At 48.4% G+C, this 18,177-nt stretch overlaps 1 protein-coding gene and 1 pseudogene across 1 annotated transcript; one reads left to right on the plus strand and one right to left on the minus strand.

Moving 5' to 3' along the window:
- Window positions 1-3,238: 3,238 nt before the first annotated feature.
- On the plus strand, window positions 3,239-7,662 carry LOC136521241 (auxin efflux carrier component 2-like). Its single transcript, XM_066514945.1, is given in 9 exon segments — window positions 3,239-4,360; window positions 4,492-4,673; window positions 4,829-4,866; window positions 4,868-5,139; window positions 6,918-7,003; window positions 7,098-7,150; window positions 7,152-7,256; window positions 7,371-7,447; window positions 7,545-7,662. Coding segments are annotated over 9 exon segments (1,893 nt in total). The 5' UTR covers window positions 3,239-3,347; the 3' UTR covers window positions 7,612-7,662.
- On the minus strand, window positions 7,094-12,338 carry LOC136521242 (uncharacterized; annotated as a pseudogene).
- Window positions 12,339-18,177: the final 5,839 nt, after the last annotated feature.

Here is an 18,177-nt window from a genome sequence, read left to right on the forward strand (position 1 = left end):
CATAATGAGTTCTCAGGAGTGCACTTTCTTCCCATGTAAGAGCTCTTGTGCTTCATTACTGCATTTTGTTCTAAGTTTTCCAATTGAGCCGAAAGAAAAGACAATACACATTGGACAGTGATCTGCCACAGACGTTGGATTACACAGGACAATCATTACAGACACTCAATGAGGCAGATGGTGAGTTGAGGATGTGTTCCCTGGACATGCAGTATGTCATCACCGACAACAGACTTGGTAAGCTTCGTAGGTAGCATCCACACATCTAAAGAGACTTCAAAATCCCACTATGACAACTAATTTCTATTATAATTTATTTTAAAAAGACTATGATACTATTATAAAGCTACTTTCTTGGTATACATATAGAAGATATTAAAAGCTAAAATTGAGAAGTTGAACAACCTAAAAGGTTGTTGGTTTAAATGATTCACTAGGGATGAGGGCAAGCTTTGAGGGTGGAGAGCGGCTTTATATGATTCACTAGGGATGAGGGCAAGCTTTGGGATGAACAACCTAAAAGATCATTGTTCAAATAGCTTTTACATTGCCTTGTTATCTTGGGGGTGGAAAGTGCCATTATTTTTTATATATAATATATAGTGCTACACAGCCATTGGATTGATGCCAAGTGGCAACCATCTAAAGCATCACATACAAAGATTACCCTAGAAATTTACTCTCCTTATGTAAACCCTAGATATTTTATATCATACAAGTTTCTAGCTCTTAAACCTTGTACACTTCACCACGAAGCATGTTTAATGTCATTTTTTTGCCATGAAGCTAATTCTACAATGTTCTAGGACAAATATCTACTCTCTTGTATCTTTCAAATCCTTCCAAAAGCTTCTAAGTATGTATTATTGTAACAGATTCACTACATCAACCTACCTAAACTTCCTTGACGAATGTGCTAGAACAACAAGGAGCCTTGAAACGGACAGTGGGAACACCACAAATTCATGAACCTGGGTCCTTGAGCGGCTAGTGGGTGTTGAAAACCAAAGAAATTCATTATTTGGTCGCCAAAAGATGCTCAAAAATGATCTTTTAGCCACTAGACATCTTGGTTGCATAAACACTGAATACAAACCACGGAGCACATGCCACAACAAGGCGGTGATGGGCATGGTGGTGGGGATGCAAATTTTTGTTAGTTTTGTTTGTATGTGATACCTGGGATATTTTGATGTATGTTGTTAGTATTTTTTGGCCTATGGGATACTAGCTTTCAAGTGTCTTTTACGAGTGTAAATGTATATTTTGCCTTTTTTAGTTTCGGATTCCAATGAATTTGTCCAAGTATTAGTGACTCACTTTTACCTGATTGTACATGCTATTTTAAAGGATTATGATAATTATTGATGCCTTGATTTTGTATTCATGTTGCAATTGTTCTAATATATGAAGTCCAATTGACTGTTTATTGAAAATAACTGAATGTGATATGCCCAAGACGTGGTAAATTGTATGCAATATGTCCAAGACGCGGTAAATTTCCATATGTCGAAGTTGCAGTAAAATTTTGATCAAGGTCATAGTAAAACTCCATCACATGGTCAAATTCTAGGGTGTGTCCATCCCATGGTCAAATTCTAGGGTGTGTCCATCCCATGGTAAATTCAAGGAGTCAAGTCATGGTAAATTTTACCCTAAGCGTAGTAAAAGTGTAATATCTAAACCATGGTAAAAATCTAGGAGGTCCAGGTCATGGTAAATTTGCCATGTCGTGGTAAAATTCCAGACCATAGCGGCGAACTCCACCTCTTTAGGCTTTGTTTAGATGTTATCGGATTTACCTCAATCCACATGTATTGGGGTGGAATTTAGTTCAAATTCCAGTCTAATCCATCTCAACATATGTGGATTGATGCGAATCCGACTACGTCCAAACAAAGCCTTAAGAAGACTTCGTCCGAGGACAACAAGTCCCAAGTGTTGTACCTTCCGCTGGTCCTCCTAGGTGCATGGAGATGCTGGGTCAACAAATCCGCCTCGATTTGTGGCCGAGCCCCACCGTGTCGGAATGTCGCCGTATGTTCTACACACCGGCGAACACCCATCACCAGATCGTCACAAGAGAAGGGCTTCTGCCGCCTCACCGCTTCTGGTGTTACCACCTTTTGGACCTCCCGTACGGTAAATTTTGGGCCGCCTCTGTTAATAAAACTAACCATTCTCTTGAAATCTTTTTAGTGGCAATGAAATAAGAATAAGGTACAAATAAGAATGGGGGTAACCGGGTAAGAAAGACGGAGATGCTCTCACTCTTAAACACCGGTGCATCTACCAGCCTAAGCACACTTCTCGATATGCGCCCCTAGTACATGTGATTCTTGATTTCTATTATTATTTGCCCTGTTTCTTCTCAGTTTGGATGCTGCTTGAGACGCGTTGGGAAATTTTGCCTTGAAAAAAAAAATTGGTGGATCAGGTCTATTCACCATGGTTTCGATCCTATACAGCCCAAATCTTTCTACGGTGGCCGACCCTAAAGATCTAACGGTAACTGCCTCCTGTCCAATACTTTACCAGGGTCGCCTTGTCGGTGTCGCGTCGTGCAATTTGCAACGGGACTGCAGCGGGCCAACCGGAGCCCCATCTCTGGTCGTACGTACTACTGCCGTGCGCCTCTGCGGGTCTATTTTCTTCAACTTATCAGCTACAGCATTTTTCTCTCATGACTTATCGGCTAGAATCTATAGTATTTTTCTCTCACGACAAAACATTTTATCAGCTTATCAGCTGGATCCATTAGTTGCGGACGGAGCCTAGAGTCTCTTTATCCATGTGACCATGTCAAGACCATCCTTGATCAATGTGCATGCATGCACCATGGGCCATGGAGCTTGTCTCGAGCATCCTCGAGCTTGCACGCATTTAATCTGGTATAGAAGCTAGCTAGGGCTCAGGTTGTACTACCTACGAAGTAGCCGTAGCCACACACGAATACGACAGTGTTTGCACGTCGCGGCCTGCAGGTACGCAGTGTAGTGTGTATCTACCTGCAACTGTGTACGCCGCCCCTTGGATTCTCTACGTACACCACCATGCTCGCATGCCTTGCTTTAGTTGATTAACAGCTCAATTAGTGGAGTACTAAGTACTAACACTGTGAGTCTCTGCGATTATCTTATTAAGAACCTGTCGCGCGAGCATCGATCGCCTCCTATATAACTATCTCTTGAGCTTCTGTTCTCACACTTTGTTGACGGTTTGCGTCAGCTACCATCAGATCTTTGTAGAAAGGAAAACCAAAGGAATAGCTAGCTGGCCACCGTACCACAAGCACAAGCTAAGCAGCAGCTATCAGCGTCGTCGTCGTCGTCGCCGCCACCGCCGCGATGATCACCGGGCGGGACATCTACGACGTCCTGGCGGCGATCGTGCCGCTGTACGTGGCCATGTTCCTGGCGTACGGGTCGGTGCGGTGGTGGGGCATCTTCACGCCGGACCAGTGCTCCGGCATCAACCGCTTCGTGGCCGTCTTCGCCGTGCCGCTGCTCTCCTTCCACTTCATCTCCAGCTGCGACCCCTACGCGATGCAGTACCGGTTCCTGGCCGCCGACTCGCTCCAGAAGGTCGTCATCCTGGCGGCGCTGGCGGTGTGGCACAACGTGCTCTCCCGCTACCGCCGGGGAGCGGCGGCGTCGTCGCTGGACTGGACAATCACGCTCTTCTCGCTGTCCACGCTGCCCAACACGCTGGTGATGGGCATCCCGCTGCTCCGCGCCATGTACGGCGACTTCTCGGGCAACCTCATGGTGCAGATCGTGGTGCTTCAGAGCGTCATCTGGTACACGCTCATGCTCTTCCTCTTCGAGTACCGCGGCGCCAAGGCGCTCATCTCCGAGCAGTTCCCGCCCGACGTCGGCGCCAGCATCGCCTCCTTCAGGGTCGACTCCGACGTCGTCTCGCTCAACGGACGCGAGGCGCTGCACGCGGACGCCGAGGTCGGCAGCGACGGCCGCGTCCACGTCGTCATCCGCCGCTCGGCCTCCGCGTCCACCACGGGCGGCGGCGGCGGCGGCTACGGGGCCGCGCGCTCCGGCGTCGGGTACCGACCCTACGGCCCGTCCTCGGCCATGACCCCGCGCGCCTCCAACCTCACGGGCGTCGAGATCTACTCGCTGCAGACCTCGCGGGAGCCCACGCCCCGCGGCTCCAGCTTCAACCAGTCCGACTTCTACGCCATGTTCAACGGGAGCAAGATGGCCAGCCCGCTCGCGCAGCCCGGCGCCGCCGGCGCACGCGCGACGGGGCTCGACGAGCAGGTGGCCAACAAGTTCGCGTCTGGGAAGGGCGGCGACGCCACGGCGTACCCCGCGCCCAACCCCGGCATGATGCCACCGCCACGGTACGCCTACTGTCTGACCATTTTTTTTTTTTTGTTCGCTAGTGCTTCCGTTCCTTGAAATTTGTCTTATGTATGTTGAATCTGCTAATGATGATAAACTTGGAATTTACATTTGGCAATGATATTATTAGGAAGAAGGAGCTCGGGGGCTCCAATTCCAACTCCAACAAGGAGCTGCACATGTTCGTGTGGAGCTCCAGCGCGTCGCCCGTGTCGGAGGCCAACCTCCGCAACGCCGTCAACCACGCCGCCTCCACCGACTTCGCTGCCGCGCCACCGCCACCGATGCCGATCGACGGCGCCACCCCAAAAGGTGACACACCATACACCAACATTCCTTCCTCTGACTTCCTCTGTCACAACAGGCGGCGGGTGATGGTGATCGCAGCTAGCACACTTTAAGATCGTTAGCAAGCACTGATCAATTAATGTTGTCCGTCGTCCCTGCGTGTCATCTCCTTACTTCAGGCGTGAGTGGGACTGTGACGCCGGCCAAGAAGCCGGACCCCCGGGGCCAACGGCGGCGACCTGGAGATCGAGGACGGCCTGAAGAGCCCCGCGACGGGCCTGGCCGCCAAGTTCCCCGTGTCGGGCTCGCCGTACGTGGCCCCGCGCAAGAAGGGCGCCGACGCGCCGGGGCTGGAGGAGGCCGCGCACCCGATGCCGCCGGCAAGCGTCATGACGCGCCTCATCCTCATCATGGTGTGGCGGAAGCTCATCAGGAACCCCAACACCTACTCCAGCCTCATCGGCCTCGTCTGGTCCCTTGTCTCGTTCAGGTGCGTGCAAACTTTAAAAACGCTTGCTTGCTCCTACATATCCATCCATGGATTCATCATTCATGCATGAGTAGCTCCTACATGAATTCCAAAAGTATAGCAGTTCAATTCCAGCAAGATTCAACCGAATCCAAAGGGAGGCTTGTCGATTGACTGGGTTCGAGATATATACAAAATAAATCAAGATTATGGCCATGTCCGTTCCTTATTACTACTACTAGGTTGCTTGTTACTCTCTCTAGGATTAGCATTTGCATGTGAGAGCACATGAGAGGGTACGTCCGTCTCGGATCTGGCACATGCAGGGAAGATGCAGACGCAGATGCAGGTCTTATGTGTGAGGCCTGGAGCTTTGCAGCAGACCAAATCAGCCGCGGCGGCTGCCGTGTTTGTCTCCATCCATCTGGACGCCACAGACATGATCGACTGACAAGTTCATCCACCATCCAACTAAAATGCATGCACGATGCGTCGTGTCTTGAGAAGTACAATCATTTGCATCACTCATCGTTGATCGTTGTACTATTTTACTACTCGAGATGCATGGCAAGGCACATCTAGGAGGGGGAGCTGAAAACAGCAGGCATTTCTAGGAGGGAGTGGCACATGCTATATATAACAGCATCTGCAATACATTGATTCTGTTAGGGCACTCCCAATGCAGAAAACCACTATAGTTTCTATGGATATTAATTGTATTGCCACCTAAGCGTTTTTGCTGATGTGGCAAGGTAGTTATTGAAGAGAGAGAACAAAAATCATAGAAACTGGGTCTAAATTAGAAACCATGTCTACACGAGAATCAAGACATGAAGGAATGTGATTGCTAGAGAATGAAGAGAGAGTGTATGTGATTGGATAAAAAGTTGTTCTGTAGAAACTATCCATTAGAACCATGGTTTCTATATATAGTGTCTATGAAAATTAATAGGTACAGAAACTATATGTAGTTTCTAGCATTGGGACTGCCCTTAGGGCACTCCCAATCCATGGTTTCCATGGACACTTTCCAAGAGGGAGAGAATATAATTAATGATACTTAGAAACTATCCCTTCCAACCCATAATTTCTATAGCAGTTTCTATGTCGAAGACAACTTAAATACACCAAAAAAAAACAGATGGATCAGATGTGGTAGCAACAAAGTGGCCTACACGTATACATCTAGTTCTATCTCATTCACACATACAGTAAAACTTATGCAAACAAAATACTAGCAGTTCATCTCACGTCGAGGGTTCAGTAGAAAATTGTGCAATTAAATGTACCGAGTGCAACTGTAACCTGCTGTTCTAAAATTCATCCTTCTTAAAAGGAAGCAACTAGTGCGAACTGCTACTACGTAGCTATTAGCTGAACTACTTTTTCTTGACAGAAAAAGAATCAGCTTTTAGAATGGCGTGTGCGCTCACGGGGGGAGTGCAGGCGCGCGCAGCAGGGAGCTTCGCGAGCGCGGGGGGTGCAGGTGCGCGGCTGCATGCGCAGGGGATCCACATGGGGGGCGCGACGAGAGCTGAGGAAACGACGCGGAACGGCCCAACGCTAAATACACCGTTTCCTTCTGTCTTGTGCACGAGAAGACTTCGTTTCTCATATGAGAAACGGTTTCTACTATTTCTCCTCTCTCTCTTCCTTAACTCAGGTGTGTTTTTGCTTAGTTGGCAAGGTATTTAATGCTATAGAAACCACGTGTAGTTTCAGGTTGGGACTGCCCTTATCATGCTTATACTACTGGTTAACATGGACCTGATTAACAATTTTATTTCCTGATATTTCAGGTTCAACATCCAGATGCCCTCAATTATAAAGGGATCAATATCTATATTGTCCGATGCAGGGCTAGGCATGGCTATGTTCAGCTTAGGTACACCGTTGGCATTTTGATGCTTGTTCATTAGACTATTAGAGATGTTATTTACCTCAACCGAGAAATTCTGACGGTGCAACATTTGACCTAGGTCTGTTCATGGCTCTGCAACCAAAGATCATCTCTTGTGGTAAGAGGGTGGCGAACGTTCGCCATGGCCGTGAGATTTTTGACTGGTCCGGCGGTGATCGCGGCCACCTCCATCGCCATTGGGCTCCGGGGAGTGCTCCTGCACGTTGCCATCGTCCAGGTTGGCATCAACGCTATACATACCGTGCTCTAATTTCCAAGCCTTTCTAAGGGGGAAAGTGACAATCATACTGATTACTGTAAATATTGGAACGTGCATGTGATTGATCAACAGGCTGCACTTCCACAAGGCATCGTTCCCTTTGTGTTTGCCAAGGAATACAACTGCCATCCTCAAATACTTAGCACAGCGTAAGCAATTATATGCTCAACGTTTGCAGATATACATCTCGTGCTTAGCTGTTGCAGAAAGTTAACATCTTGCATGCTTGCAATGTGATTTTTTCAGGGTTATATTTGGGATGCTCATCGCGCTTCCGATCACGATACTCTACTATGTTCTTCTTGGAATTTAGATTTCTGGGTAGGCAGCGGTAGGATTCTAGGAATGTAGCAGTGAATGCATGCAAGAGTGCAAACAAATGGGATATCTTGAAGACCTGAAGATCATCTGAGGCAGAGAAATAGGGGAAGCTAAAATAGGACCCTAGAGAGAAATGCAGAGGAGGAAAAAAAAATCCTTGATTCTATTTTTTATATATTTTTTTGTTACTGTTTTAGATTCAAAGTAAAGGTGGAGCTTTGAGTACGGAAGATTGAACCGTTAAACCGGGCAACTTGGTACTAAAGATTCCTACCAGTTGATTCCTTTGTCCAGAGACACGTGATCTGCAAATTTCTGTCTGATCTCATTACTAATTAGGATAAAGTAATAGAAGTGGTTCTCAAATTGCATGGCAAGATCGTCAGACCAATCCAGCCTGACATATTTGGGGAGAGACTTTGGAGCCTGCAGCTTGCTTCGATTCAGTCTCTGGCTCCCTTGCTGCCTGCGTGCACCTTTCCAGATACTAGTAGTAACTCTGTACACTAAACTCTCAATCTGTGTATCTGCCATGGATTATGCTTAGCAAGCTAGAGTATCTAGTTACAGAATTGTTAATTTGATGGTTAAAGGCATTATGCAGCTTGCATTGAAGAGTCCAAAGCGACTGGCTCCTAGGGATTCAGCGGTGTGGACCACATGAGGAAGCATCTTCTTGTGATTGTTAATGTTGTTGCCATTTTTTTAGCTTGTCTGCCCAACTTCAATTAGTGGTGGGTTTAACTGTGAGAGGGTCAAATGTCAGCTTGCCGATGGTCTGCTCAAACGCATGTGAAACCTCTGTTTTGTTTTTGCTTCTGCCTGCTAGTGGGTCTGTCCTTTGTTGCATGCTTGCAGCATGCATCATCATACAATATTGTCCTAGATCAACCAAGCTATGAACGTATTTTAATGAGTGACAGCATAATTAGTCTTCAGCCTGATTATGCTAAGCGTGATCCCTTGATTGCCTCATGAAGGCCGCCCTTCAGAGTCCGGACTATAGGTGAGGAAGGGTGCCAAAAGTTGCTACTTAGTGTGAATATCTGGATGTGAAAAGGGAGTGTCATGAATTGCATGCGGTCGATTCAGTACCTAGAGTGGCGAATTGCGAAAAGAAAATGTGTGGAGTAGACAAGGTCAAAACATTGCAAGTTGGGTGCTTCGTTGATTGGACATGGACTCCAATGTCAGCAAAAGTAACCGGTGGTAGAGGCCAGTCAACGGATTCTAATCCAAGGAAGCAGCGGCAATAATTAACCACTTAGACCAGCTCAGGTTGTCTGGGGGATGGATGATTATTGATGGAGTAGTATGCTGCTGCAGCACCGGTTAGTCAAGCACTCCACATCAGTCTTGGAATCTCAAGAAAAGATCTGGATATCAGAAATCTTGAGCTCATCGCCCTGAACAGCAGGCTTCTCTGTGCTGATCTTGTCCACTCCATGCGTAGATATGCTACGGGTACTGTCCTGGTTCCATCAGTTTACATCGATGACAGATCATTTAGCTTCGTGATAAGCAATTGTATAAACATCAGTATTTGGTTGCCAGAAAGATGAAGGTAAGTGGTCCAGAACTGGATCGGGCGGGCAGTATCCGCGTCCCGTTCTTGTTTGGGCCGAATGGTTCAGATGACCGGGCCGGTGGGTGGGCTCAGCAGCGAGAGGAGCGTTGCTTTTGTTGTTAGTGGATCGATAAGCACCGCCGTGTGGACTGTGGACAGGTCAAATCGCACGCAATATATAGTCTATTGATTGATTCTCTCGGCATATATATAGTTTTTCTTAGTAAAAAAACTATTATATTAGAAAAACAAGGTGACTTATTATTTAACTGTAATGTAATTTAGAATGGGGAGTAGATGACACTCCCTCCCAAATTATAAGTCATTTTAAACTTTTTTGGGAGAGTCAAAGTTTTTTAAAGTTTGACCAAATTTATATAATAAAACATTAATATTTAGGATACCAAAAATAAGTATCATTAGATTCTTCATTAATTGTAGTTTTCATAGCATATACCTATTTGATGTAATAAATCTTTGTAATTTTCTATAATTTTGGTCAAACTTGAGATGCTTTGGCTCTCCAAAAAAGTTGAAATGACTTATATTGGAATGGAGGGAGTAGAATAGAAAAAATATTTTACTCTCCTAAGTATTATTGTCGAAGTTTATTTAACCACAACTTGTCTCTTTCGACTCTCGGAGAGGTTTGTCACATCGTCTTCTGAGTTCACATTTGATCACCGAATTAGAAAGCAAACAAATTATCTATTTCGACTCTCAAAACCAATTTAGATTACCCGTCCATGTACCTTTGCCCGGTTAGTGTGGTTTGCAACGTGGTTGGTATCCTTTTTGCTTTAAAATCCAAATCTAGTGAAACACCCCGATAAGGTTTTTAAACTAAGAAAATATCTTCAAACTTAGAAAAATTGTAAGAAAAATCCTAGAGATAGATTGGCATATGAGAAACCTAAGTAAAATATTTAGAGCTCATGAAAATATCTTTAAAAGTTTTCGAAAGTTAGATTTATCTCTTGAAACAACGGAAGAATATCTAAAAAAAAAGGGGAATCCAAAACTTTTTAACGTGTTTAATTACAGTTTGAAAACTTTCCACAACAAAAACACGATATGCAACCAGCATGAATGTGTGCCACATTCACGCTAGTTGCATTTGTTGTGGGACATCTTAAAATGTTCTTAAACATCAATTAGAATGTTTAGGAATTTTTTTGAATATTTCTAGAAATTTTTTATATTTTCCTAGAGCTAAATCCATCTTTTGGAAGTTTATTGAGATATTTTCATGTGCTCTAGATATTTTATTATGTTTTTGTGTCCCAATTTGTCTCTTAGATTTTTCTTGGAATTCTTAGGAGCTTGAAGATATTTTTTGGTTTATACAAATCTTATCAGGTTACTGATTTGTTTCTCAACTAAAAAGGATGAAATCACCTTAACCCCACTTTTAAGAGGGGTAGGAAGGTAATTTATATGGTTTTGAGAGCTGGAGAAAAGTTATCCGGTTTAGAGTTTAAAAGGAAACCTAGAGTCCATCGATAGTAAAAGAGAGATAAAATGGACTTTTTTGGGGGCAAAATAACGACCTACATACCACTCATATCATCCATCCTCTTCTACCTATTCTTGATTTGTCTCTTATATCTAACTACCTACATCTGATCTGATCCGAACTGACCCCCATGGACCGCGTCTTGCCTAGACGCCAACGCTTCCAGGAAGCCACTCTCATGACTAGGTGTCGTCACCACTTTTGCACCTAGGGCTGACAACAAGTTAGCAACGCTATGTAGCCATCATTTTATCGTTCGTCCTATGTCACCACCACCTCCAACTATGTCGTACCCAAAACGGAACTACATCTCCCAAACAATGGTGTCCCAGCGCCTCGTCTCGGCTATCCTAACACCCAGACATCCTTTTAACCTTAGATAGTTGCAAAATTGACAACCATCGAGCTACAAACCTGAAACCCCAGAACCTAAAGTCCTAAACCGTTGACTCCTTGCCCCTAACCTAGTGGCGACCAATGGCATGGGGAAGCACGTGTGGAACAGGAAAAGAAGTGAAGAAGGAGGAGCAGGATATGACACGTGAGATCTACGTGGAAAGAATGCAATTCTAGCACAGTATCGTAGTTTAGTATCTTAAGTTTGATCAATTATAGAGTACATAGCAGAAGGGGTGTGTGGCGAGAGGATGGCCGGGTCCGCGATAACCTGGAGGCTGCAGGCTCTATCAATGGATCGACAATGACACCGTTGTGCACCAGAATACTAGTCCACGCAAATCCAGCGGGAATCTGCCATCAGCCCATCACACACTTGGACTCACTTCGTAGACGTAGTAGGGGGTACGTCTTTTTCGCTCGGGTTACCGTGTGATCGGGCTGGTCGAGAGTCTGCGACACATCACGCACCGTACGTAGACGTATGTAGGTGACGGCCAAAGAAAAGCCGCAATTTTTTGTGTTCTTTCTCTGAACAAGCAATCCATCGATCGGCAGCGAATGTGTGAACGAAGATAAAAGAACATCCTTGGATAGCTTAACCACGAGCCTTCGATCTCATATATAAGCAAAAACGCCAACTTCGAAAACGCCAAGAGCATATATATCCGCACTGAAAACCGATCTAGCTAGTAGGCTAAAGTTGCCAACAAGTTCAAGTTCGAGTTCAACTTCTTACCAAAACGGGCGACCACCAAAACCACATCTCTTCGATCGCTTCGTCTGGAGATGGGAGTGCCGGATGGAGATGAAGAAGAAACGGAAGGGATCGGAAGGACCCGCGGTCGAGATGATGTCGATCTTCGCTTCTAGTCATGCAGAATGTCCGGGTAGGTGACGAGGCGCCTGGCGCAGGCGGTGCAGGCGAACCTCCGCTTGGTCCTGAGGCAGAGCGGCAGGCAGCAGAGCACCCACTTGGCCTCCACGTCCGTGGCCGCCACCCCGCCGCCGCAGTAGGGGCAGCTCCCGGGCGCCTTCTGCACGCCCAGCCCTTCTCCTCCTTTCCGCACAGCATCGCCGCGCCGGACGTCGACGACGACCCTGCCGCCGCAGCCATCCCCGCCATCAATCCCGGCCTCACTTCGCCCTAGCTCTCTCTCACTCTCTGTGTGCAGGGACGTAACAATACAAGTAGGACGGACACCAGCTAGCGAGCTGAGGCTAGAAGCTGCAGGGCGCTTGACCGCAGTACGTGTACTCGGCTCGGTGCTGTGGGTAAAGATGGCAACGACCTCCCGATACCGACAGGTATTTAATTTATTAGGAAATATGGATGGGATTATATCTTTACCCGTGGATATCTAAATAGGTAAGAATTTATCCTGACGGGTATAGCGGGTATATGAACGTTCTCTGTTTACTCGTCCCCATTACCCATTGGAAAACTCTTTGAGTTGTCATGCGAGTATTAGGCCCAAATAAGCTCAACATAGGTATTTTGGCTCAAATTTGAACAATCATATATATATATATATATATAATTTGTATGTTCTAGGAACTCTAGTTTAATTTTTCCTCACTATCTCCGTCAGCAGCACAAGCACGCCTACCTCACGAGCGCTTGTACCCCTCGCTTCCTCAGTTCGGTCTCTCTGCCACCTTTGCTCGTCCTCCTCGCAACCTCGCTCCTTCTCCTCGGCATCTCTGAGACTCCGACACTTATACCTGGGTGAAAAAGAAACGTCTCCGATTGCAAAGCTACGACCCCAAGTGTCCTTGTTTATCGGGTATGCAGTACCCGTCGGGTATCTGTTACCCGACCGATGCCCGACGGGTACGGGGATGGGCAAGAATCTATACCCGAGACAATTAACGAGGACGGTGACAGAGACGGAGAAGGGATGAATTCTCTGTAACGGAAAAGGAAACAGTTCCGGCGATACCCGACGGGCACATCCGGTTGCCATCCTTAGCTGTGGGGTAGCTAGCTGTTGTCAGTTGAGGACACATCGGAAACAGTTCCGACGATACCCGACGGGCACATCCGGTTGCCATCCTTAGCTGTGGGGTAGCTAGCTGTTGTCAGTTGAGGACACATCACGTCACGGGTGCTGTGCCGGGGGTGCTGCCGTGCAGCAAGCGCTGGCTGGCCTGCTGGCCCGCGATCGATCGAGCTAGCTAAGCTGTGTGCCGATGGGGCTCGCGTGTTAACTCGGGTGGGGTGCTCGCAATCAATTCTCTCCTGCCTTTGTGCCGGTTGCCGTGGCTGGCGTACGGCGGCGCGCGTGAGCGTGAGCTCGCTGGGGGAGGGATTTATCGTCGTCGTGTGTGTGTGGGCGCTGCACTGCATGCCCGCCCAGTGCGGCTCTCGTCAGCCGACGCTGTCGTCGTCGTTGCGGACGTGCGGGGAGGGCCGATGGGACGAGGGGGCCGGCGAAGCACGCGCGCGCATGGTGCGTCCGTCGTCGAGTGCGGGTTGACGTGAGGGCCGGGCGAGGCGGGGCGGGGCTGTGCGGCCGCAAAGCAAGCTGCCTTTGCATGGCGCGCGGTAGGCTCGGCGGTGGACGGGGACAAGAGGAGGCGGCGAGATGCGCGCGCCGGCCGGGCCGCTTTTGCTTGGGCTTCGGGGTGTTTAGATCCCACCCAAAATCCAAAATTTTCCAAGATTCTCCGTCACATCGAATCTTGCGGCATATGCATGGAGCAATAAATATAGGTAAAAAGAACAACTAATTGCACAGTTTGCCCGTAATTGACGAGACGAATCTTTTAAGCCTAAATAGTCCATAATTGAATAATTTTTGTCAAATACAAATGAAAGTGCTACATACGTATCCATTTTTCAAACTGGATAGGTCACATGTACTGCTTGGCGCTGTGGGGCGTGGGGGTGCGTGGTGGTGGCCACTGGGTGGTATCCCACGTCCTTCATGCGGGAATCGGTGCGCGTCGTTGCATGACCTGCGTCCAACCTCGTCATCATGCATGCCTGTGTCCCCACACCGTGTGCCGAGTACGTATTAGCTTTAATCCTATTCCTATCTCCTGTACGGCTATACAGACGGAGGCCACTAGTGATCATTGATTGCTATAAAGAAACGAATCACATGGAGTCACGTCATCGCTATCATTTTAGCTGTTTGATCTTAGCTAGAAAAATGAATTCTTACATTCCTATTTTCTGCCGATCTATTTTGCTCTGACGTTTTTGGTTTGGTACTCTCCTCACCTTCTATAACCGATGAGACATAATGCATATATTTGTGAGAGGGAATTCTAGTGTTGCATGCCACGGCCCACCACTTCTTCTGGCCTATAAAATCAGTCCAACCCCAATTGCATTCCCCATTCCCGATTAAACTCCAACCATGTTCTCCTTTACGACCAGATCAAGCTCCATATGTGTTTATTTACAATGGAAAACCACCACGTAAGGGCGGCCTCAACGGTGGTCGAAGTCGCTAGCATGCACTGTTTGCCTAAACGGTCGTTTAGCCCGTTTAAACACCGTGTAAACGCTACATGGTGGTGCGCCGTTTCCGTTTAATCACCCGCTTACCCCGTTTAATTGGCCGTTTAGCCTGTTTAATTGGACATTTTGCCCGGATAATGGCTAAACGGTAGGTGACCGACTGTTTACCGTTTAGCGTTTAGGAAAACACTGCTAGCATGTGTCAGACTTTGTCCAATGAGAAAGAAAGAGAATGAGAAAAGGAAATAGATTGGCGAGCTGCGAAGCGATAGTCTTGCACATATACCAATGAACACTATGTCTTGGTGTCGGTGTTTTCGGACCACCGATGAGTAAATTTATATTTGCGCGTCTGACTCGGATGGTGTGCTCAATGGACACAAGGGTTTATATTGGTTTAGGCGGAACGTCCCTACGTCCAGTTCGCTGCTGCTCGTGTTACCGATACTTGGTTTGCAGTAGGGGTTACAAATAGGTGAGAGAGGGAGAGGATCCCAAGTCTCTGGTGGAAGGAGTGAACGGGTGCTGAGAGCTCGCTTGCCGCTCAGCCGTGTGCTCGTGTCGTGCTCTTATCTTCCCTTCCTTTTGCGTGGGGCGCCCTGTTTGCCCTTTTATAGGCGAAGGGAAAGCGCGGGTTACAGAGGAGGAAAAGAGAGAAGACGAGGAAGAGAAGAAGACTTCCAGGGTTGTCGGGTCCTTCTTCTCCTTCATGCGGGTCCTACCGATCCTATAGATGTCAACAGGGACGGCTCCATGTTGCGGTCTTGTTTGTCACTGGCACCACATGCAGGCGTCATCTGGTGGTCATGGCGTTCCACTCCATCCCTGCGGATAGCCCTGGGCATTCGGTACTACCGAACCGAACCGAACCGAATCCTTGGTTCCTCGGTTCTTTGGTTCTCAGGAAAGTCGGTACCGATCGGTTCTTCCAAAAAATCGGTACCAACGAAGTTCGGCTTCAGTTAGTTCGGTTCGGTTCCGGTTCCGAACCGAACTAACCGACCAACTCTAGCTTCCAAAAAATCAGTGACTCGGGAGGGCGCGCCGGACTCTAGGCGGGGATGCGGCGCCGCGGGAGGTCAGCCGTCGCAGGGGTGCAGCGGGACTTTAGGTCTCCGGGAGACAGGAGTTCGGTTCCTCGGTTAGTTCGGTTAACCGAGGGGAGGAACTGAATTAACCGAACAAATTTTGGTTCTTAGGAAATGGGAGCCAAACAGGGAACCGAGATTTTGGTTCTCGGTAAATTCGGTTCGGTTCTCGGTTTTTTCGGTTTGGTTCTCAGTTCTCGGTAAAATTTGCCCAGGGCTACCTGCGGATGTCGTGATGAACTAACACGCCTGCCAGCGTCCGTACGAGGATTAGGCAGAACAACACCTGCACGTCTGACATTGTTCTTGATGCGAATCCCTAGGTATGGCCCATCATGACCACAGGTTACATCAAGGCATGCCAGCCTTTTCCCTTGCGTCAGAGTTTGACCTAGGACCATACGCTTAGACCTAGAGTGGTTGGCGGCGGTATGGGTCCTCATCGGACGAAATGGAACCCGCGTCCTTGAGGTCAAGTGAGACGAAGCCTGCGACCTTGGGCAAGACGGAGCCCACGCCCTTGGGGTCGGGTGAGACGAAGCCTGCACCCAACGGGTAGGGTGAGACGGAGCCCGTGGCCTCGAGGTCGAGCGAGACGAAGCCCGTGTCCATGAGGTCGGGCGAGACGGAGCCTGAGGTTGGGCGAGACAAAAACCGCGTCCTTAGGGTCAGGCAAGATGAAGCCTGCACCCAAGGGGTCAGGCGAGACGGAGCCCGCGACCTTGAGGTCGGGCGAGACGAAGCCCACGGCCTTAAGATCAGACGAGACGGAGCACATGACCTTGGGGTTGGGCGAGACCTTTTAATATGTCTCGAGCCATCCAGAGGCGCTGACTTCCTTGCTTTGGGTATCCCTAATATCGATACGTGACAGTAGCCCCCGAGCCTACGGAGGAGTAGAATACTCCTTTGGAGGCTTTTTTCGGACGGGAGGACTCTAAGGGCCTTGGCCTTCTTTTCGTAGCCCGCGATGTGTCCTGGTAGGACGTTGATTCCCTTTTGTCATGATCGGTCTTCTTGGGGCATGTAATCGCAGGATTCGGGAGGTCAGAAAGATTTTTCTTGATTCCGGTCCCCTAGGATCTGATCAGTCCACCATCGTACTATGACAACGCGTTCGGTCTCCTTGCGAGTCCAACTTCCCTCGAGCCCCCATGCTTAGCAAGGGTCTAGTCGAGGGTTGGCTCATCTTTGTGATCATCATCCCTAAAGCATTTTTCCGATAAAATGGACGGGCTGAGCCGTGCCACATTTTTCCTTGATGGACGAAATATGGTGCTCGGTGAGCTGTTAACGAGCTAGTCCAAGTGGGGCCCCGACATCTTGTTTGCAGGAGTCCGGCATGGGTTAGCTGGTGACCAACTCCAGACTCTAAGGTGGCCAATCCATATAGTTCTTGGGTCCATTCAGCCGGTCCCAAGGGCTCATTACCTTTCTTCGAGGAAAAACCATGGACTGGGAACCGACCAAGACTCCAACATGGGTCAGGATGCCCACGACGCTCATGCACCTAGGTACTGGCCAATAGTGGGCCCATCCCTTTCCACCCCTCACTCTAAGGGTGCTCCAGAGCGTCTGTGAGCCTGTCGACGGGCCAGCATTCGAACTCCTGGTGCTAAATGGGCCATAGGAGCGTTTTTAGCTCTATATCCCTCCTTACCTGCGACGATGATTGGCCCATCGACCGAGCGAACTATCATCCGGCGTATCCTTTGAGGGCATAGCTAGAGATAGTGTGCGCACGATCTTTAGAGGGAGGTGATGTGACACAGCACAGTGGGCGCGTGAACCTAGACAGATGGTTCGCCTTCTCGCCCTACTCTGTCCTATAAATAGCGGCCTCCCCTTCATGTTTCTACACACCAAAAACCACAGCCTTACCTTCTCCGTTTAGATCTACCGTGCTTGCTAATCCACCGTCGAAGCCCTATATCTGTAGCTTCTGTTTCTCCGCCGCCACCTTTGCTTCTCCACAGCCACCTCCATCCTCCATGGATTTGTGGTATCGCTCCGATGTTACCCATGCACGCATGGAGGGCCTCATCAAGTGTGGTCTTCTTCGTAGAAGGACCGATATGGCAGAGTGGCTTGTGCCTGGCCATGAGGATGTGCCAACGCCGCCCGACGGCTACATCGTCTCCTTCGCACCCTTCCCGAGCGTAGACTCATGGTTCCTCCTCACCTGTTCTTCCAGGGTCTGCTGCACCACTATTAGATCGAGCTGCAGCACTTGAACCCCAACGGGATCTAGCACATAACAACCTTCATCGTGATGTGCGAGAGGTACTTGGGGATCGAGCCCCACTTCGAGTTGTGAAGATATTTCTTCTCTATCTCCATGATCAAGAAGAAGGAGAGACGCTAGGAGACCCTAGTGTCGATGGGATACATGAGCATCCACCTCCAGGGGTAGCGGGCGGCCGAGTACATGCCCTGCTAGCTCTCTAGATCCAACATGGGGTGGCACTCATATTGGTTCTACCTAAAGAACAACCCTGTCGCTCCCTTGTCGGTCTTCT

This window comes from Miscanthus floridulus, chromosome 18 (genome assembly GCF_019320115.1).
Source record: "Miscanthus floridulus cultivar M001 chromosome 18, ASM1932011v1, whole genome shotgun sequence".
NCBI classification, from domain to species: Eukaryota; Viridiplantae; Streptophyta; class Magnoliopsida; order Poales; family Poaceae; genus Miscanthus; species Miscanthus floridulus.